Here is a 23,596-nt window from a genome sequence, read left to right as displayed (position 1 = left end):
TAAAAATAACATATATAGTTCTATTATCAAATTTGGCTGCAGTAGTGTAGAAAGTAATGTTCACATAATCTTTCTTGCCTTTCATTCTACCTCATCCCTCTCTAAAGTTGCATCAATGTATTTATGCACATAATATATGTGTGACCCTAGTCTTACTGTAAAGTCATCTTACAGGGTCATGTCTTATTACTATGAAATTTAACTTAGCAAGAATAACAGCCTAAGTTTAGACAATCTAATACTTTAATCAAAACAATATGGAACCTAGTCACACTGACACTAGAAGTCACTTTGCATTACACATTTCCAGGGTATTAGCTACTATATATATTATGCCACTAGTAAATTTTCAAGATTCCTTGAAGTTTTTGTTTTTACTTGGTTCTAAAAGATCCTTTTCTCTCAGTTTTGCATATCAAGGGTATTTTGCTTTATAAACACATCTACTATCAATATTTTATCTTATATTGAAACTTTCAAATTAGTGCTGTTATTTTTTTTCCTCTTCTCTTTACCCTTTTATTTCCTTTGCTAAGAATGATACAATTATCATAGTCATAACATACCATAACAAAAATTAAAATACTTATTAGTCTTTACGCTTTAAAACCTTAAACTCCATGAATAGAGAATCCATGGCCCTGTCAAAATATTATGCCCCTCTGAGCATAGGCGCCTGCTTTTCTTTATATGATGACTTAGTCTTTTCCTGACAGCCATAGTCTAACTAATTTTTTTTTCATAAATTGACCTGACACACACTTTACTAGCCTGCAGAAAAATGTATTTGTTTGGATTTAAGAAAAATACGAACTTTACTGTTTATTAAATATAGGAGAACTTTGTTTATAGAATACTGTCTTTATTCATATCTGGAGGACAGAGCATTTTAAACATACATAAAAAGCAGTATTGTTGATCTTATGTTAGTATCTTACTCAAATATATTTGAGTAATTTTTGCTCATTTTTCTATTATTGTCCAGATAATAATTTTCCAGATTACTGAAGCTTACCTTTGTAAGCAACATATCTTAAGCCCATAAGCCCTCTACAGCAGTGGTTTTTAAACCTAGCTTTATACTATATTCATATGGATATCTTAAAACAAATCTGTCAGACCTGTACCAGACCAATCAGAATCTTGGGAAGTGGGTCCCAAGTGTTAGCATTTTTAGCATTAGTATTTTTATTATTGATATTAGTATTTTAAAAAAGTATTCTCAGGTGATTCTGACAGACATCCAGTGCTGAGAACCATTCTTGAATAAGAACCTCAGTCTTACTGTAAATTTCTTTACAACAAATGTTACCCTAGCAGACTGGCACATAGTGAAAACTCTGAAGTGTGATAAATAAATGCGTCTTAACTGTTCTTGACCTTTTAAAAAATACACATTTCTTGCCCTTTAAAAGAGAGTGTATGAAACATTTAACTTTTTCTTAATGAATCAAAATCACACTTATGAAAATAATTTATTTTACTTCAATACACTGTGTTAAAGTTTTTAAGGGTCTGTCACTCAACTAATAGTTTTTGTGCCAGACACATTTAAGATATATCAGTGTACAAAATATTCAAATGTCTCTGATCTCCAGATGCTGATGTTTTGCAGGGATAGACTGACAATTACAATAAATATATAAATTGTATACAGTAGTATATTAGAAAATAATAAGTGCTATGACCAAAAAACAACAAAAAAAATTAGTGCAAAGGAAGATCAGCCTCCACAGGAGGTTGAAATTTTCGGTTGAGCGGTCCTCCCTGAGGTGGCACTTGTACAGAGTCTTGAAAGAAGTGAGGAAATGAGCCATGTGGTCATCTGGGGTGAGGGTGCTGGAAGTAGGATCACCTTTGGAGAAAGGCCTCAAGGAGCACGTCTGGGGTCTTTGAAGACCCTGTGATGAGTGGCTGGAGGGAAGTGGGCAAGAGGGAGAGCAGCAGCAGGAGTCAGGTAGCGATGACGAGTTTTTATCGTAAGGGCTTCATTTGTTCTAAGTGAATGAGAAGCCTTTGCAGACCTTTTCAAAGAAAGAGGGGCTTGATTGGAATTAATAAAATCATTCTAGCTGCTGTTTTGAGCCAGCTTGGAGTGGGGGTGAAAGATGAAACTAGACACAAGATAGCCAGTTGGAGACTATTAGGGTGATCCAAGAGGGGGGAGGCGGGCTCTGAGTAAGGTGGTAAAGGACCAAGGGGCCTATAGGTTTTCTTGGTGGATTAGATATCTAGGATATGACAAACACACAAATCAAGAATTACCCCAGGGTTCAGGTGGTTGAGATGGTACAGGCTGTTTGTTGCCTACACTAGATGTTTTCTTTTTTTTAAAAACCTCAGTATCAAGGTAACTCAGCTGATAAAGACTCCACCTGCAATGCTGGGGAGACCCTGGTTTGATTCCTGGGTTGGGAAGATCCCCTGGAGAAGGGATCAGCTACCCACTCCTATATTCTTGGGCTTCCCTGGTGGCTCAGATGATAAAGAAGCCGCCTGCAATGCATGAGACCTGGGTTCAGTCGCTGGATTGGGAAGATCCCCTGGAGGAGGGCATGGCAACCCATTCCAGTATTCTTGTCTGGAGAATCTCCATGGACAGAGGAGCCTGGCAGGCTACATACAGCCCATGGGGTCACAAAGAATCAGACATGACTGAGCGACTAAGCACAGCACACAGAACATCAAGCTGTGAAATTGAATTTCTTACTGCTCTTACTACTTCTGCCTCTAATTGCCCTTATCTCTTCTAGACTGTCTTACTTTAGCTTAAATCTTCTATAGACCAACGAATACAAATGTATCTAAAATTATATGTTATATATAAGGTTGTGGATCTAAAATAATAGGCTCTGAGTGAGAGTTTATGTTTCTCTACTTAGGGGTAGTGGGAATCAGTCTTAATGCCAAGACTTTTCAGTGTTGCCTTTTCTACTGAGGCTTTAAACTTCCTTCTGGTTTCACAGAGTATTCCGAATGATTAAGTCTGCCTGAAGACTACATCCCTTTTGAGAATTCCTTGATATTTACATTTTTACTTTTTTTTAAATCAGGCAAAAGAATGGACCCCAGCAGGAAAAGCAAAGAAAGAGAATCCTGATAAGAAATTTTATTCCGAATCTGAGGAGGAAGAGGACTCTTCTGAGAGCAGCAGTGACAGTGGTGAGTCTTTAATTCATTGGAAAGCCTTGTTCACCGTGGCTTATAGGCCGTGCTCCCTGCAGAACGCGGAGGCCCAGAGCGTAACATTCAGCCAGCAGGTTTAGGTGAAGTGTACACGATTGAAACAATTCCTTTCATTTACATGTCAAAGTAATTTTGATACGTAAGTTTTCAAAGTAATTTCTAACCGCTTTTTATTTGACATTGCCTCTTAGACCCATAACTAAAAAATGACAGAATTGAAAAAAGAGCTCATGCTTTTCTGAATTCTAACCCACACTGCCTGGGATGTTCATTAACGTGTTGAAAAACATAAATTTACATTTGGCAAGGCTTTGTTTTCAGTATTTGACAAATTAGTCTGTGGTGTGTTATTTTCTGAAGTAATAAGCTGAAAAATGGGGAAAATTACTTCAATCCAAACAGCTAATGCTAAAAATATGGAATTTCAGGAATGACATAGACCATTGAGAAAGATATGTTGTGTAGTTAAGAGTGTCTCACAGATATTTGTCTCCATCCCATTTATTCACAAGCTCATGTTCTATTTAGAGTCTAACCTTTTTCAGTATGTATTTGAAATATTCCAGTAACATTATGGCTTTTCATGGCATTATCTGAACACGTATAGTAGGGATATTAAGAGTTCCCTTTTAGCTACCAGAAGAAGGAGAAAACTTTTCTTATTAGAAGATACCAGTTTTTTTTCCAATGAACACGTCTTCTTGAAGATAAACAAATTTCCTCAAAGATTTTTCTAACTTGAAAATTTAAATAAATGGTGCCTGAAATGAACTGGATCCAGATTTGGTTTGAACTCCCATATAAACATGAAAACTATAAGTTTTTTTTATTATTGTTTATAGCATAAGCCAGTTATCTAAGTTAACATGTATGTGTGCTTAACTTTGACTTTACAACAAATTCAAGACACCCTTAATCAACAGTTTTGTTTTCTAAAGTTTGGGTAAAGGTAAATTTTGCTCTTTGTAAAAAGTCACAATGGGACTTGGCTTGATGGCTCAGTGGATGAGACTCCACCTGCCACTGCAGGGGACATGGGCTCGATCCCTGGTCTGGGAAGACCCCACATGTCTCGGACCCGGTATAAGGTCACTCTCCACAAGGGCTGAGCCTCCGTGCCGCAGCTACTGAAGCCGGTGCACCACGGCAAGAAGCCCTTGTGCCGCAATGAAGGGGAGCCCCTCCTCGGCACAGCTCGAGAAGACCCGTGCAAGGCAGCAGAGGTCTAGCACAGCCAAAAATAAACAAACAAAATGATAGATTTTTTTCTTTTCTTATGAAATGATAAAGAAGAAAATTTTAAAAGCTCAAGGCGATGAGTGCCTTACCATGTGGTAGTACTGTTGTGTTGTAATCACCTTTACGCATTTCAAATCATTTACTCTTCACAACAGCTCTGATGGAGCTTTGCTGAAAAAAAAAAAAAAAGCCAAGACCCAGAGAGGTTGAATAACTGCTCAGTCTTACACCTTGGTATGTGTCAGGGCCAGGATTTGAACATGGACGTTCCAGCTTGAAAACTCATGCTTATCACTCTAGGCTATTCCAAAAGAATACAGGCATTCCTAGCTTTTTGCTGTGTGATACATAAATTAATCTTCATAGAGTAGATACTACTATTTACCTATCAGAATACTATTTTAACTAGAGGTTATGTTCTTCCCCGGGGACACTTCATCAGATAGATCATAGGCCAAGATGGTTGGATGGCATCATCAACTCAAGGGACGTGAGTTTTTGCACACTCTGGGAGATAGTGAAGGACAGGGAAGCCTGGCTTGCGACAGCCTATGGGGTCACAAAGAGTTGGATACAACTGAGTGAGTGAACAACAGCAACATATTCCTCCCTGAGGACACGTCATCAGATAGATCATAGGCTAGGAAAACAGTGTGTCCTCTTATCCAGGATACAACTCTGTACATGTCATCGTTTCAGCTACCAAAAAGTTATGCTTCCTGTTTAAAATACACAAAAACATGCTGTATATGGGGCTTCCCTGGTGGCTCAGAGGTTAAAGCGTCTGCCTGCAATGCGGGAGACCCGGGTTCGATCCCTGGGTGGGGAAGATCTCCTGGAGAAGGAAATGGCACCCCACTCCAGTACTCTTGCCTGGAGAATTCCATGGACGGAGGAGCCTGGTAGGCTACAGTCCACGGGGTCGCAAAGAGTCGGACATGACTGAGCGACTTCACTTTACTTCTTCAGTGAGCCCTAGTATGCCATAATTTATACAGAAAAGTTTTAACTTTGTAGTTCCTCAGTCTAACTTTATCATTTCTTTGACTTATGGAAAACTCTTACACTAGCTAAAGTAAGTACTTTTTGATTAGTGATTTTGCTTTGTTGCCTTTGAATTAAGGAAATTTTGAAGATGATTTGAACAGCTTTTTTCCCTCTCAAAATTTGTTCCTAAGATCAATAATCCCTTCTATTTCTTTAAATAAAATTTCCCATTATAAGTAGAGGAAATAAAATATTTCTTTATTCTTATATCATCCTCATTGTTCGTTCGCTCAGTCATGTCGGACTCTTTGCAACCCCATGGACTGCAGCACGCCAGGCTTCCCTGCCCTTCACCATCTCCCGGAGCTTGCTCAAACTCACGTCTATTGAGTCGGTGATGCCATCCAACCATCTCTCCCTCTGCTGTCCTCTTCTCCTCCTGCCTTCACTCTTTCCCATAATCAGGGCCTTTTCTGATGAGTCATCCTCATAATCAGTCTTTAAATAAAAAGTTTGCTGTAGCTAAGACATGTATGGGTTTGGGAAGCAATATATGCTCACATTGTTTTACTTGGTGGGTCTTTTCTATTCCTTCTCTGGGTATTGGAGCCCCACTGTGCTCACTCTGCTGCAGGGTTCTGGAGGTCTGAGTGACCGGACAGCAGATATAGAGACTATGGATCCAGTGGGGTCCACTATGTGAAAACTCAGCATCTCATTTCATTTGTGATGAATGTTGATACTTGCTTCTGTCCCTTGTATTTATTAAGTGGCTATAAATCAAAGAGCATCTGGTTATTTTTTTTTTCAGAGAGTGAGTCTGGAAGTGAAAGTGGGGAAGACGAGGAAGACGACCGCAGTGGGGACAGCGCTGAGGACTCGGGTGAGAGTGGGAGTGAGCCAGAGGCCGGGAAGGGAAGAGCGGCCACACGCTCCAGAGCCAGAGGGAGAGGGTGAGCTCTTGCCTTCACAAACATTCTGTGGTCTTTTCCCCTGCTCTAACACTGAGTGAAAAAATGAGTGTATGTTTATCTCTCCAAACAGGCTGTAAGTCTTTTAATATTAATTTAAAATATTGATTCACATTATTCTCCTACTTGTAATGCTCAGTTTCCATTTTGAACTTGAACAAATCTTGGGGTTACATTTTGAAAATTGGTGTAACCTTGGAAAGCCGAGTTAAGTGATCACGCAGTTGGTATGAAACACTTAATTACCTTTTGCAGCAATTTTGCTGAGAGTGAAAATTAAATCCTTCAACACTTTGCCATTATGTAACTAAGACAATTGATTTTTCTAAATAATGTTATATTAAAAAGATTATGATCCAAATATTAGAGTCAGGGGCTGTGAAGGAAGACGGTCATAAGGTATTTAAGTGTTAGCACTTTTTAAGATCTCCCATTATCAACAATATTATCATGTGTTAAAATGTCATTAAAATTTTGAGTAATTGGGGCTAATACCTTGGATTGTCTGAGTCTGTTTTCCCCACTGCTGTCAGAGAGTGGCCTCTGCAGACACGATGGCCCTTTCCCTGGGAGCCTGCTGCCCGCTCAGTTGATGAGCTTGCAGCCCAGCTCAGTCGTGGCTGACAGCACTGATTGGGGCGCAGTACGCTCTCTGCTCCTTTTATTACAGACAGTAATTAAAGCAGCTCGCCCTGCCACTTCCATAACAAACACAGCATAATGCCCTAATTATGACTTTATTAATTTAAGTCAGGATTTAATGATTTTAAAAGTGATTTATATTGTTTTTCCTGTTCAGAACAAATGAAATCTGTAGGTTAAATTAATACAGGCTTTTCATCATGCAAAGTTAAAAAGCTAGTTACCAGTAAATTCTTTTCATTAGATTAACATCTGAAACTCTAAGCAGTAAGGTAAACAATAATTACCCATCAAAATTGAGTGATGCATAATAAAATAACACTTTTACCTTTAAAATCTTATCTTAAAGGCTAGAAGCTAAGTATAGTCAGAATCATTCACTTGTTGCAGCAAGCCAGTTGCTTGGTTTGTAGTAGTCTTTTCTCAGAGAGAGGTTCTGTGCTTCTAGTTTAATATCAGAATATCTGTGATTTGTTGTTGTTCAGCCGCTAAGTCATGTCCGACTCTTTGTGACCCCGTGGACTCCAGTACTTCAGGCTTCCCTGTCCTTCACTGTCTCCCAGAGTCTGCTCAAACTCATATCCATCTGTGATTACTTAGTTTGTGAAGAATGTTATATTTCTTAGGAAGGCAAAGTTTTGTTCAGAGCACTAAGTGTCTTTTCTGATAGCAAAAGTCAATATGCTAGAAGCTTATAATCATAAATTGTGTTAGTTTCATTGTTTTTTTCTTCAGAAACAGGCTTTTTTAAACTCATGTTTGAATTTTTAGAAATTGTTTGTTATATAAAAGGAAATCTCAGATACATTCTAAACCTTATATTTTAGGTATATGTTTTAACCACTAAATGGGAAATATAAATTGCCATTCTCTGATAGGGGAAGGAAAAAAAACACACTTTTTAGTCATCAAATATAATTACATGTGCTCTGAGATGTTACCATGACTTCATTTTTAATAAACAGCAATCACGTATTTCCTGCACAAAAATCAGTTCAGGGAAATATCGATTCTTCCAGTTGCCTAACCACTCACCCTCCCCAGGTGTTTTTCTTCTTGACTCTTAGAATTTTTTAAAAAGCTTTGCCAGTATAACTATGTGATAATTTTTTAAAGCTAAAGAGCTTTAAGTATCTTCAAAACCACCCTTTAGTAGTCATAACTGCTGTGCTGTGCTTAGTTGCTCAGTCGTATCCAACTCTTGTGACCCTGTGAACTGTAACCTTCCAGGCTCCTCTGTTCTTGGAATTCTCCAGCCAAGAATACTGGAGTGGGTTGCCAGGCCCTCCTCCAGGGGATCTTCCCAACCAAGGGAGCAAACCCAGGTCTCCTGCACTGCAGACAGAGTCTTTACAATGTGAGCCACCAGGGAAGCCCAAGGAAACTAGAGTGGGTTGCCATGCCCTCCACCACGGGATCTTCCTGACCCAGGGATCAAACCCACGTCTCTTATGTTTCCTACATTGGCCTGTGGGTTCTTTAGCAGTAGCACTACCTGGGAAGAATGTGTTAAAACATCTGAATTAGATAATTGTTTATGAATTGCCTTATACTATCTGGCACAAGGTGGATTTTTAAAACAATATACACATACACGCACATATGATAAAGAGAAGTTAGACCTTCAAACTTGAGAAAATAAAAAAGATCACAAGCTCTCTCTTTTCCCCTGAGCGAACACTGTGTGTTATCTCTTCCTGGAGACCTTTTCCCCTTCCCTTCTTCCTGCCTTATTCCTCTTTCAACTTGTGTGTCTCTTCCTCTAGGAAGGGTCCCAGTCTTGGTCCGTTTTGTTGAGATGCTCCTTCAGGTATTCTCAGGACACAGTATATACTTTGTTACTTATTGTTTACCATGCTTTCTTGTCACTGCCAACTTAACTTCTCTGTATCTTCCAATGGACTGACTGTAGACTCTATAAAGGAGTAGAATGGAGATCATCTGTATCTTACTAACCACTGTTACTCTTTGCACCTAACATAGTGCCAGCTCATGGAGGGCAGTCAGTAAATATTTGTCAAGGGAATGAGTGAACAAATGAACATCAGCACTTAGGTTTGATCATTGGGTATTTTAAAACTTTAGTATTTATCTGATTATCTGACATTTTTAGTAAAATTTAGTACATTAGAAGAATTCTCTTTTGAACTGCTTGATGTTTTCTCATATATATTAAAGGGTCACATTTGGGAACATATGTAAATCATTTTCTTGGGCAGAATAATCTATAAAATGCAAGTCTGTATTAGCAAAAGTAGATTATAAGTATTTAAATTTTTAATGAGTATTTTGAGATAGTATTTTAAAATCTGCCTAAGTATTTCTGAAGTTGTTAATGTTAGCACCTAATGTGTAGTCCTAGTAAATCAAACATTTAATTATTGTTTTCTACTTATGATGTCATTTAGTCTCATTTTATGATCTTTTGCACTTGAAGTGTGTGTGATATGGTTTAGTTTTGAATGGGTTCTGATTCATTTAGTTATAGATAATACTGTCTTTATTATTATTTCATTAACATGTTTTGGAATTTTAAAACCATTTTTACTGTCTATACACTAAAAAGAAATGGTTCTCAGTGAAATACACTTCCCTAATAAAGATTTTGATTCATACACAAAATGGAAAAATGGTAATACTTGTCATTTGATTTTTCAAACTACTTTTTAATGTAAGTATCTAATATTTCAAATTTTATTATTCTGATTAGTGATTCTAAAGATGTGGATAAGGAAAAAGAAAACTCTAAAACTTCAGAGTCTTCCAGTGGTGAATCTAGTTCAATAGAAGAGAGTTCTTCGGATTCTGAATCAGAATCGGAATCTGAAAGTGAATCTGAATCCAGAAAAGTTACTAAGGTAAGAGATTACATGTTTTTGTAACAGAAAGTAAATATTCTTTAGCCTTTTTGCAATTAAGAAAAAATATTTCTAAAAATTTGTTTTGTTGAAAATCAAGAAAGCAGGGAAGGAATTTAATATGTTACTGACAACTAAACACCATGTTCGTTCATCCACACCTGTGATTTTATTTTGATTTTTTTCTTTTTTTTGGTATATTATTACTTCCCTCATAACTCAATTCTGCAGAGAAGTTAGAAACTTTTTTAACTTCACGTTTTCCAACCACAATTAGAGACCTCAGTGTTCTGAGTATGACCTTTTTTCTCATTGGCTGTGATGTGACAAGGGAAGCTTTTGCCAGATGGGAAGTAAAGGGAACTTTGACTTCCCCTTTACTCAGTACTATTCCCTCACGGAAGTAGTACTGAGCAAAGAAATATAAATGTACATGCTTCATAAGAAATTAAGACTAATATACTTTTTAAAAATATATCAGGCATTTTGGATAATAATTTTTAAAGGTTTAATTAAAGAGTATACATTCTTTAATAAAAATGCAGTAACATATATTTAAAAACAAATGCAAGAACCACTTGTGACAGTAGAATGATTATAGGGACTTCTCTGGTGGACCGGTGGTTAAGACTCCAAGCTTCCACTACAGGAGGCCTGGGTTTGATCCCTGCTCGGGGAACTAAGATCCTGCATGCTGCACTGTGAGGCTGAAAAAAAAGAGCAATTATGGTTTTTTAGTACAATATCTGTAGCACTAAACCTTGTCTGCTTAGCAGCAAAAACAAAAAAAATTGGAAAATGTAGTTTTTAATACAAAATTCAGACTTAATATATCCTTTTGATCTTTAATTATTATTCCCATCCTATAAATGGATCGTGGTGATGCTCAGTTTCAAATGCAGTGGTTTTTATGAATAAATGTATTATTCCATGTGTTTAAAATATAATCACATCTTACCTTTTATTGAATTCAGCTTTTTTTAAATGCACTATCTTTTTCATTTATTTGTTCTAGTAACATGAATTTCTTGAATAAATCATTTGAGTAGGCAAGTATGAAAATAAATTCATCAAAGTAATAATTGTCCTCCATCCAAGATTTATTGTTAAAGAATAACCATATTTTTGAAAAAGAATAAATGTGCTTTAAACATTGGCTAGTATTTGTCTGTCTCTAAATATTCTTAATTATAGAAAAACCTATTTTAAACCTGAATTTATATTTAAAATTTATGTCTCTATGTAGTATATAACATGGGATTTTATTTTTCAAAAATTCACATAAAATCTTTGAGATTTTTAGGTTTATTAATCTGGCCTCTTATAAACTTACTACTCAGTGAGTTGGATATCTTCTCATTTCCTGCTTATATTAAATTACAAAATGATCCTAAGATTTTATTCAAAATAAAAGAGCCTTAGAAACAGAGTTTTTCAAAATAACCAAGCAAGAAATTAAGAGTTGTCAAGTGGGTACAAGTGAGTTATTCTAATGAAGTTTTGTGAAAGTTGAAAAGTTGCAGACTTTAGTACCTTTTCAGCGTTGGACATTAGAATCCCACAGAGGTGCCCCAGGCCAGAGGTTCAGTTTATTTCTTCTCTGTCACTTCCAGTGATCAGATTAAATCACTTAGTAGTGGAAAATATTTTACTGTAGAACATCATTATGAAATTTCAAAGTAATGCAGTGATCCAAGACTCGAGAAATTCAGATTTTATTCACATTGTCGATAGTTTTTTGTCTGTGTGTTTTGCTTATATAGTTTATTTTCTATATATTGTAATGCCTTTCCTGTCTGTAACAGGCAGATTATAGGATTGCTTGTTTTAATATGTATTCTCCACCTTGGAGCCACCATAACTTTTTTTTTTTTTTTCTTTCTGAGTGATTTGAAACATAGCATGCAATTACACGTGCACCAGTTTTCTAACAAAGGACAACACTATAATTGTAGAAAAGTTCTCCTTGCACCGTCTTGTGGCTTCCACTCTGAATTATGAGTAATGGAGGCAGATGGTGGATGTTTTACCTTAATTTAGCATGACAGTATGTTAGTGCTAAAAATTCATATACCTTAAATCTGCAGCCCAGCTAAAGCTATACTTTTACTCTCTCAACCTTTTCTTTCATTTGGACAATGTATTTTAGAGATATTGAGCGTGAAAATGGGACCTTGGGGTACCTTGAATATATGGCTTTGAAAACAGTTCATTTTATGGAGATCCTGATGGGTATAGTGTTCTCCTTGTTGGAAGATAATATCTTTATGCTTCAGTTTCCTCATCTATAAAGTAGAAATGCTTTATACCTACTCTGCTTCTTTCAGTGCTATTATAAAAAAATCAGATGTGAAAGATCAATGTAAAGCCCTATATAAATATAAAACATCAGTGTTAACATTTTTAAACTTGAATATTAATTCTCTGAGAGACCAATATTAGGGTTACAGAACACCAGTGCTAAAAGGAACCCATAATATTTTGTCACTCTTATGTCTCCTGCATTTTTCCAACTTTGTAAATACCTTTCTAGTTAGAAATTAATGGTCAGGTGTGACCCCTTATCTGAAGCCTCTGATCTCATCCACTGTCTGCAGAAGACTGACCTGCCATTCACTATGAGTATCTCCTACCTCTCTACTCTCTGACACACAATCTCAATTTACCCTCCTCCTTTATCCTTGAACGCAGCTCAGCGTAAGTGATCCCTATCCACTTAGCATCCTGTTTCCTTTTGGGCTTGTTTAGTTGATGGTCTTCTACCTCCATTGCACCTTCAGTCTCTTTTTTTCCTTAGTTCCTCCTCCGCCAATGAAAGCATTCAGGTCTCTCCTTCTTTTAAAGACAGGAGAAGGGAATGGAAGAGAGAGACCAGAGTGTATGAGTGAGAGATTAGAAGAATAATCTAGATGTTCTCTAGCTATTACCTCTTAACCCAATTATTTCTTAATCCCATTTAAATTGATTTCTACCTCTTTTACTTCCTATAGATACTGCTCTCTGAAAAGGCAACCATGGTCTTTCTCCAAAACCAGGAACCTTCTCTTAGTTTATCCTTCTCTGATCTTTTTATGACAATATCCCTACTACTTGAAACTCTCCTCATCCTTTTTCTTTTGACTTTTCTAACCCTTTAATTTTTTTATTTTTCACTTTTTACTCCTCTTCTGACACCCAAGTGTGAACATTGCTCCAAAGTTAGTGCTGCTCAGTTCACATTTTTTAAAAAATATTAATTGATGTGGGTTAATTTTAGTCCTTTATTTCCTCTACATTTTACTGTTGTGAGACTTATTAACTCTAGTAACATCAGCTAAAACATTTCTCTGAATTACTTCTATGATAACATCTGTAAATTTTCTTACTCAAACCAGATTCTTAGACCTCTTAGGAGCTGCTGGTTTCCCAAACCTAATATACCCAGAGACATGATCTGTCATTTAGTACCAGCATGCTTTCTGTTCTCTGGGATTTGGAGCCCCACAGTTGTCTTTGACCCCTACTTCATCCCGTTTGTATGCCCTGTGGCCAGGTCTTAAAGATTTTGTGTATTATTTCTCATACCTGTTTCTTCTTTCCCTGCCATCACCATTACAAGTCATGTCTTCCTTCTGTAGTCCATACACCACTGCCTTTGTCATCCTCAGACAGCTCCCCAACCCCAGTCCTTCCAGATAGCGGCCAGCTTACTGTCAAAGTCACCTATGATGATACCTCATTGTCTCTGAGTTCAGTGAACTCCTCAAGCTCAAAGGTCCAAACCCACCTTTCCAGTCTTAACCCCTCTTGTGTTCTAATCCCAATGGACTGTTCATGGCTCTCATGACATACAGTATCCTTTTCCATTCCTATGCCTTTGATCTTCTTTTTGTATCTTTTACCTTAATTACAGAAAATATAAGCTGAGGAGGAAAGTGGCCTTGTATCAAGGGTAGTTCCTCACTTCTAGATGAAAATGAGTGCATGGACTGAAGGATATTAATGACTAGAGGGTTTTACTCACATGAATGGTGTCGGGACAGTCAGGTGAGAATGGTGTAGGGCAGTAGGTGAGAACTGCTGTTAAATTGTGTCTGTTCCTAAGTGTTTGTCATTCAGCACCATACCCCTGCATTTCCATTAAACTCAAAACTGCTGGTGTCGGTTGGTTTGCTCTGGTGTCATGTTGGTTTGTTTCTCTTACTGATTGGGAGATGGACTCCACTGAAGTCAGATATTGTCAGTAAGAACCAAAGAAAATTATCTTTCTCTTCAGTTACAGTTATTTTGATGGGCAAGCATATTTTTTTTTTGTAGATGTTCTTTTCTGAACTAAATTTAATAAACATTTTAATTTTAGTCTAATCCTTTTATGAAATAAGTTGTGTTCATCTGCTAAGTCATGTCTCACTCTTAGTGACCTCACGGCCTGTAGCACACCAGGCTCCTCTGTCCTTTACAATCTCCTGGAGTTTGTATAATACCTATAACAAAATTAGTTTTAATAGTTCTGTATCTTCAGTACTTTCACATATTTCACATGGTGTTTAGGAAAGATTTCTTTTTTACACAGAAGAGTGGAGAAAAAATTAGTAATACAGGCCATATTAAATCAGGAAGACATTCACATTTATATCACTTTATACCATGTTTTACTGATATAATTAAGTTATATTCTGCCTGTAGTTAAAGTTATGTGTTGAACAGATGGTAAAAATTTTATTTAAAATATATTTTTTAAGTTGCCAGGGTTTTTTTTTTCTTCATTGAACATGACTTCAGTGTTTTTCTTATCAGCCAATACGTTAGGAGATGGCAACCCACTCCAGTATTCTTGTCTGGGAAATCCTCTGGACAGAGGAGCCTGGCGGGCTACAGTCCATGGGGTCGCAAAGAGTCAGACACGACTGAGCGACTAACACATACGATAAGTTAGGGCATTCCCACTTACTGTAGTTGCTTCTGCCATCACCGTGCTCATCCCACTGTTCATACCTGAACTGTGACTCAGTAGTTTTGATTATATCCTCGGTGTCTGTGCACCACCCGCTAAATAGTCAAATAAGCTGTGATTAAAATATAAAAATTTTAAGTCATAATGGTAATTTATTGTGAATAAGTTTATGTATTTCCATAAAAATATTAATAGTATTTTAATTATTTACTTTATATTAAGCATAATAATCTATCGATGGAAAATAGATATATTTAATATATTTGTACCTAATAGCATTTAATACTAAGAGCATTTCCATATTTGAATCAAAATTAAGGTTAATATGTTTACTAGCTTTAAGAAAAATAATATCATCTCTATATCCTAGCAGTGTTTAAGATGCTTTTGTCAGTGGTCTTTATCACATTTATAGAGATCTCACAAAGCTTTGTTAGTCTCTTTTTGAGAGGTGCAAAGAAGCTAATTAAATTTTTTTTATGCTCTTTGAACTGGTCAGTGTCTTATGACTAGTGTTTAGATGTCAGTAAATATTGAGACATGCCTCAATAAAAGATCTACCATATGAAAGATTCTTGGGTATAAAGTAAATATGGGATGTAGTATGAACAGATTGTGGGTAAGAGTGAAAGGAACTATTTTCTGATTAGTTTTCTGCCCTATCTGTTAATAGGAAACAAGGTTTACTTGTGTTTTTCCAAGTATTTATGATTGTTGGAATTACATAACTTCTCTGAAGATGGTAGAATATTAGTTTTTACTCTGACACTTCAAAGGCTTGCCTCTTTCAATTTATGTCTTTTCCAGTTTAGTTCATATTTTAAGTTCTCCAGAACAGAAATAGCATTTCACTTCAATTGAGATCTTTAAATCAAAGTGAATGCCATTAAGCAATCTTTCTTATTGAAGTAGGTATAATCTAATAGGGAAGATTTGTTTAACAGTTTAGACTTCTTTTTAACTTGTATAGAAGTCTCAATTTTCTGGCAGTGTAATTTTGTTTTAAAGCAAAGAGTAAGTGTGAGCCTCAGATTTTTAAAATCAGATTTGTTAGATGACTTGAAGGCAAGAGAATCATTAAATTGTCTTTGGTTGGTAATTCTAACTGAAAATATTTCTTTTGGATACCTTGCCCTGTGAGGCTAGAAATAAGCCTTGAATTTTTGTTGCTTCCAAAGCATAATGTGGGTGTGACAAACTTATATTACCATTTATCCTGTTTTATAGTTTTAAATTTCAAACCTCTTTATAATGGTTTCCTGTTAGGAAGCGTATTTGATGCTTGTTGTGTTAGATCTTCTTTTTGCTTCCCTTTTTTTTTTTTTTTTGGATCAGCATGAAGATAAACATGCATAATAGATTTTAAAAAATCCTTACAAGGTATATATTATTACATTTTTTTGTTTGTATTCTTTGGAGCTTAATAAGTATTTCCAGGATCTTTTATTTATTATTTGAAATGAAATATGTTAAATAGAAATCAGTTTATTAACCCTGTGACTTTGTATTTCATTTTGAAAATGTTGATGTGTTGAGGTGTATAATCGAATACCATAGAAACAAATGGAGATTTGAGGATGATGAATTGATAAGTAGGTATTTTTGTAGTGAGATTTTAAGATCAGTTACTGTTGTCCTTATAAAAGTCTAATACAGTCACTCAGCTGTTAAAAACCTAATCCTCTATTTAAAAAAATATACAAAAACAAATTGTCTATCTTTCTGCCTGATCTCTTCTCAAGTACTAACACAATGGAAACAGTGGGTGATCTGTCAGTGTGTTTGGTTTGTCAATGATGGTTTTGTATAAATATTGGGAGGGTAAGAAATAAAATTCACACAGTAAAATATGATTTCGTCTGCCTTTTCTCTGCAGCTCCATGGCTCATGCTGCGGTGTGAAATTCTCATTTTACACACTTTGCAGGCGGAGCACATGAATTATGCATTGAGCAAGAAAAATCTCCTGCCTCAAGTCCTATATGCATTTACCCAGGTTCTGTCTCTATTACCAAGATGAATTGCAAATGGAGAAATGTTTGATGGAATGGGGCTCTTAACTTCTTTGTTTAGAATTCAGATTTTTATTTTTAAAGTAGATCCTTTAAGTATGAAAATGTTTTGAACTTACTATGGATTTTTTAAAATGAGAAATGAAATATAAGAGAGGAATGCCAAACACATCACGATGCTTTTTACAGCCTTGATTCGGAATGCAAGGCTTTTTCAATTCAGTAGAAATGACCGTTATCTATTGCTAATGTTGTATTTCAGTCAACAGTTATTTGCTGTACTCAGAAAGTCAATGAAATTCTGTCCTTTTGAGAGCCTTTTTTTCTTTTTCTTTTAGGCTTCTAATAAGAGACTATGCCAATTCCACATGCAGTTTTGTCCTGTGTTATATGTGACCTGATGTGTGTTTAATAGATATTGTTACACACTCTTAGCTGTGAAGTAGAAAATAAGGTATATAGACCTACCTCCAGATTTAACTTTGTCTTGATTTGATAGATTTCTAATTTTTCAGGTGGGGAGGTTACAGTTCCATAAAGACAGCCATGCACCATTGTAGGTTATAGGAAGCTACACCCATTGTGCTCAGCATGGCATTTTGATAAAGTCACATGGTGATAAGCTTTTTGTTCTATGTTCTTTCTTCACAGGAATGTTATTCTTGTTGAGATGGCATATTCATTCTGAATGTGTTTTTGTTACCTGCAACTTTCACATTTCAGCTTCAAAACTAACATTTCTTTTATTTTTCTTCTTCCAGTCCTAGCAATTGTTATTTATTTCAGGTGTGGAGAGAAGGACACATATTACTTGTTTTGTTTTTAAATAACAAAATTAAAACCCACCCAGATGATTTGGAGTTTTCAGTGGCAGAAATAAATATTTTGAAGAAAATCAGTGCTGATGTTTCTGGCTAGTATTTTAATGCGTATTATTGTGTGATCCTTGAAAATAATTTTTCTAAGTATTGGTGGAAGGGGGCAAAAAAGCAAGATTTAAATCGTTTTAAAATGTTACCGGATATATTATGTGATACATTGCTCTTGTTCATGTATGTTCACTGCTATAAGAGCTCTAACACTATACAGACTTTAAATGTCAGTAGAGTACCTTTTGCTTTAGTGATACCTTTCTATAGTTAAAGGGCTATAGTGATACCTTTCTGTAGTTATAGGGCTACTTCAAAAATATTTGTAGTTACTTACATTAGCAATAAGATATAAACTCCTTTGGTGGCTTATAAGTAATCTGAAGGCAGGTACTAGACTGTGTCTGTCTTGGTTGTGTTACTTCCATTGCTTAGCACAGAATCTATTAAAAATTCTATACATATGTATGAATCAATGAATGACTGAATAGGTGGACAACAACATTTTGTCAAAAGCTTAAGTTTTGGCCTTCAACTTGTGAAGGTTTAATGTAAAAAAAGTATAAATTTAGGTAACCATGGCCCAAATACATCTGTTTAACACCCTAATCCTTGTTGGTCTTTAACTGTTTATACTTCTACTCATTACTGTGCCTTTTTTTTTCTCATGGTTACACATCTTTTCTGAATCTCTAAACAAACTGTGACTACCTTGAGGCTTAGGAATCTAATATATGGGTATCCACATTTCAAAAATATGATAGAATAAATAAGCAAATTTGAGGTGGGAGAAGCCCTAATTATGTATAGAAATATTGGAATACTTTACCCTCCCCAAAGGAAAAGAGAAAAGAAAGTAAATGAATTCTTTTCAACCCTAAAGAGCAAGAGCCTGAAAATATTTATTGTTTTTAATGAATATCTTTGGCAAAAGAAGTCTGATGCAAACCACTGTGGAAATGTAAAGTTGCTAGTACAGTGCCTGTTACAGACTGCCTCTCAAAAAGGCTGAGCTATCCCAAGCCCATTGACAGTATCAGAGCTAAACATGTATTATTTAAGCATTTCTTTTTCTTAAATCAACTTGTTTTAAAATTATGTTTGAGAATATTTGTACACTTTCTACCAAAGAGTCACATTAGATTTTTATGTTAGGAAAAAGTTGTCAGAATATAAAATAATTATTTACTTTTAAGTTTCCTTCTGAAGGTCCTTTATAATCTCTAAGTAAAAAATATTTTTAAAGTTTGCAAGGTGAAGAAGAAATATCATGTGCTAAGTGAAATTTTGATTCAAAAAAGCATTTCACATAACCATATACAAACTTAATTTGATTTTTTTCTGGAAGACTAAGCAAAGGGGGAAAATATGTTTGTTTTGAAATGTTAAGGACTATGTCATTGATTTTTAAGATAGAATATACAATAAATAAAATATTTATTATTTTATAGGAGAAAGAAAAAAAGACAAAGCAGGAGAGAAATCCTCTTACCAAAGATGTTTCACTTCTAGATCTAGATGATTGTAAGTATTGAAATTTAAATCTTTTCATCTGTGTTTAGCAGTAGTAGTTTTCATTTTTCTAGTACTTTTCATTTACATGTCTCAAAATAACATCTATTACAAAAGATTTATAGATATAAATAGACAAGGAAATATCAAAAATTGTTTCTATTAGTATTTTTTCCCATCTGTTCTGTATATCAGTTAGTTTTGTATCACCTAAATAAGTATAATTGGTCAAGTAAAATGCATCAAATTCATTTTAAGCTCTTTGGTTTTAGTGAATAATTATCCATATCTCAGAACTTCTACACTGTTAAATGTTGACTATGGGGATCAAGATATCTAACATAAGGATATAGGGAATTAGGGATGTAATTGGAAATGTAAAGGACATCACTGTTTTCTACTTGCCACACTTGGGGTGTGAACAGAAATAAGCACAAACCTTTTGGAATACAGTAAAATTTATATCTATCAATATTTTAACTGCAAAAAATCTTTGTGCACCAAATTTACTTCTAAGAAGTTAGAATCCTTTACAAAGATGTGTATTCATCTTCCTTTAAAGTCTCCTGAACTGTGAGAAAGACAGTAGAACTAACTTTGTGGGTAGGTGGATTTTGCACTAGAGGAAGAGTAACAATAAGTGAGAGTCATTTTGCAGTATAGTTTTCCTGTGCCAGATGTGGGTTATGCATTTATGTCATATTGTCATAGAACTGTTCTATATATGTTGTTTACCTTGCCTATTTCTAATAGTCATGGCAAATCCTTACTGTAGAGAAAGTAAAATATATAATACTGAAAAATACATAACAGAAACTAAAAATAAAATTGGAACCAAATTTGAATAATTACTCACTTACTGGCAAAGATTTTTAAAGTTTACATCATTTCTTACCTCTTGGCTAAGATTTTTAAAGCAACATCCAATAGTGTTAAGGTTTGGAGAAGAAGATACCATACATATGTTTTTCATAGGCATATAAATAAGTGCAGTTTTTTGAGGTCATTTGAGCAATATCTGTCAAGATATTAAATTCCACACACTTTTTGACCTAGCATTTCTTTTCTAGGAATTTATCCTGTAGATAAACTAGCAAAATCAGATTCTTATTCCATCCTTGTTTTAGACTCTTTAACCTAGTGGCTTAATTTTACACTAAATGTCCATATTCCTTTAGTGCTCTGACTCCTGCCTACCTGTTATCCACACTGTTCCTCTGCATTTCTGAAATATGCCAGGCTCCTTCCTGCCAAGGGCCCTTGCCAAGAACACCTCTTCCTGATCTTCTGATGGCAAGCTGCTGTTTATCTTTCAGATCTCAGCTTAAAGATCACCTTCTCTTACATACTTATTGAATCATTCTTGATGGTCTTCATGACATTTTTCACTATCTGAAATTATCTTAAATATTTTTTTTGTATTGTTTATTGTCTGTCTTGCTCACTGTTATTCTTAGCACCTAGAACAACTCCCAGGAGATAGTGGGAACCAGGAACTATTTGTTGAATTAATAAAATGTAGAAAAGTATATAGAAATTTCACTGCAGCATTATTTTTACAGCCCAGTTCTGAAAATAAATGAAATGTCTACCAATAGTGTGATATAACCATTAAGAAAAGTGAAGCACCTTTTTAATATGCTAGTTTATGTCATATATATGAAACATTATAAGTTCAAAAAGATACATGTAGAGTATCACTCTTCTGTAAAAAAAAAAAAAAGTAAAAGAAGAAATATATCCTGCAGACAAATACAAATATGTTATACATTGTATATTTCTGGAAGGCTACATAAGATATGCTTAACAATGTTAGCTCCGAACCCTATGGGATATAAGAATGACCTACAGACAGAGGAGAGGGGGAAAAAAAACCAACTTATTTTGTATCTCTCTGAAACAATGAATGTTTTACATTTATTTGTAAAGTTTTAAGTTTTAAACTGTAAAAGAACAACAGTCAGACCTTTAAAAAGGAATTAAGAGACAATGTTACAAGGTATTAGAGTGTACTCATTCCTTTTCTCCTTACATTTGACTCTGGATTTTCTGGCAGCTAAGGAGAAAAGAGAAACCTATAAAATGATACAATTTCTATTATTACTTTTTAAAGCTTTTTAAAAAGTATATAGAAATAAAGATTTTCTTAAATACTAAGTTTTAAGAATTTAAATGTAAGGTTTTTTTAAGGGAAATTTCATCCCAACTTACATTTAACTCAACCTAGGAGCTATTTCTGTTTGTTTTTAATACCCAGTAATTATTCATTTAAAAATTTTTATATATTAAAAGTTGTACTGAGATTTTGAAACATAACTTTGATCAGAAGAACAACTGTCTAATTATTAAATATCCTTTATTAAAGAAAGTGTTCTGTAGAAAGTTTTGAAAAGAAAATGGGTTAGCATTCTGACAAATCAGTTCAGCATCTTTTCATAGGCAAAACCTTTTTCCTCCAAATTGGAGATTTGAGATACTGTTTTATTATTTGCCTCTTTCTCTCTTTATCATTCACATTTCTTTCTTTACCATAAATATTCCTGAACAACTTTTAAGACTGTAAGGTTATTCTTTATACTGTAAATTTCCTGTTATTGGAAATAAAACTTATTTAATTAACTGTTTCCATTTCTTGCTGTCTTAATCAATGAAGCTATATGCATCTTTGTAAGTACGTTATTGCATTGTCTCCATGACTATATCCTTAAGATAAATTCCCAGGAATAGAATTACCAGGACAAAAGCTGTGAAGAATTCTACTGTCTAAAATTGCCTTCCACAGAGTTGGTACCAACTTACATAGTAGTATTATGAGAGTGCCAGATTCCTTTTACCCTGGTTTACCAGTGCTGGGTTTTGTATTTAAAAATCGCCTTTGCCAGTTTGATAGGTGGAAATGGTATCTCATTTTAATTTGTATGGCTTTAAAAAAAAAAGAACTTTAGAGTCATTTTATTTCTTACTCATTAATTCACCATAGTCAGCTGCCTGCAGAATCCTATTTAGGATAAACTTTCAGTGCCAGCTTCCATCTTGCCAGACCTGTAAACAGATGTGTAATCATTTCTTTAATGCCAGAACCTCAGTCTTCTGAAATGATACTAAAAGCTTATATTTTTTCTTGTAAGAGTCAAGCTTACCTGTGGTATGAATTGTTCTTCTCTGTCTTTAGCCAAGCTGTAATTAAAATCAGAGGCTATTTCATACTCAGTTTTTTATTTCTTACATGGTCATCTAATATTTTGGATTGGATGGATAGACAAACAAATGGACAAACATGCCCTTAGAGCCCACTGGAAAAGCTACATGTTGGATGGAAAGGCAACACATTTTGATTCATATTAGAAGAACCAATTTCTAGTCCTACAGTGGTTCTTCCATTCACTTGTTTTATGATCTTGCAAGTTTTAATCTCCGTATGCTTCATTTTACAGTGTCTTTATATAAATGCCCCTTCTGCCTATTTGTACCATTATCTTACTTCAGTCCTCATCATATCGTGCCTAAAGTACTGTAAATTCTTCCTCACTGCCAACCTGAGTGCTCTTTACATGTCTTCAGTCTGTCTCTTACACTAGCCTCTGACTAATTATTATGCAGCACCATGTATCTTACTACTCCTTTTTCTGGTAGATTTTTAATAGTTCTCTTTGATTTATAGGATAAATCCAATCCCCTGAGCTTTTCATTCCCACCTCTCAGCCTTTGTTTACATCATCTCATTCAGTAACTAACCAGCTTCTTCCTTTCCTCTTAATTTGAATTCTACCCTTAATTTAAAACTGGGCTTCATTCCCTCCTCCTCACCAAGCCTTCTCTTACCACTCTATCCCCCGTTGATCCTTTTTTTTTTTTTTTACAATTCCCTATGGCACTTGCTAATTGTTAGTGGATTTTGACGTATGACTAAGGAAGGGTGGAGATGTTATAGCAGTGCTTCACACTAAGAGCACACTCCTTTAAGAGTGCAGGGGAGCAGCTGAGGGGCTCCACTCCCTCCTCCACCCAGCCTCCACGCTGCTTTTTCTCTTGGGCATGTTGAGATTTTCAGATTTTCTTTTTGAAATTTTTCTTCTTTTGGCAATATAATTTATTGACTATACTGTTACTTTTTTTTTTTTTGGTCTTCAAGCATGTATATCTTTTTTTCTCAGTTGGGTTTTAAGTTTCTTGAAGACAGGGACCATATCTTGAACTTTTTTGCCTCTCACTTGCTCCATTGTTCAAAAAATACTTATTGATAATTTTATGAATTAATATTTGTTCTGCCTAACTTACAAGATATTGTGAGACTAAAGTGAGAAAAAGATGCTTGAAAAGTGATGCCACGTGAAGTAAATGTTACTTCCTTTATAGTGTTGTTGTAGAGTGAGAACTTGTTGGAAGCT

General features: G+C 35.1%; 1 protein-coding gene across 3 annotated transcripts in view; it reads left to right on the top strand.

Annotated features, from left to right (window-relative positions):
- Positions 1–23,596, top strand: part of AP3B1 (adaptor related protein complex 3 subunit beta 1) — a 235,658-nt gene that overhangs the window by 135,864 nt on the left and 76,198 nt on the right. For all 3 annotated transcript variants that reach the window (XM_061430031.1, XM_061430033.1, XM_061430032.1), the window contains 4 exons: positions 3,054–3,162; positions 6,224–6,365; positions 9,736–9,883; positions 19,148–19,220. In XM_061430031.1, the coding sequence (XP_061286015.1) occupies positions 3,054–3,162; positions 6,224–6,365; positions 9,736–9,883; positions 19,148–19,220 (472 nt within the window). The remainder of the gene's footprint in view (positions 1–3,053; positions 3,163–6,223; positions 6,366–9,735; positions 9,884–19,147; positions 19,221–23,596) is intronic.

Source organism: Bos javanicus, chromosome 10 (assembly GCF_032452875.1).
Source record: "Bos javanicus breed banteng chromosome 10, ARS-OSU_banteng_1.0, whole genome shotgun sequence".
NCBI lineage: Eukaryota > Metazoa > Chordata > Mammalia > Artiodactyla > Bovidae > Bos > Bos javanicus.
Note: the sequence above shows the minus strand (reverse complement) of the source record. Positions and strands in the feature narration are given on the sequence as shown.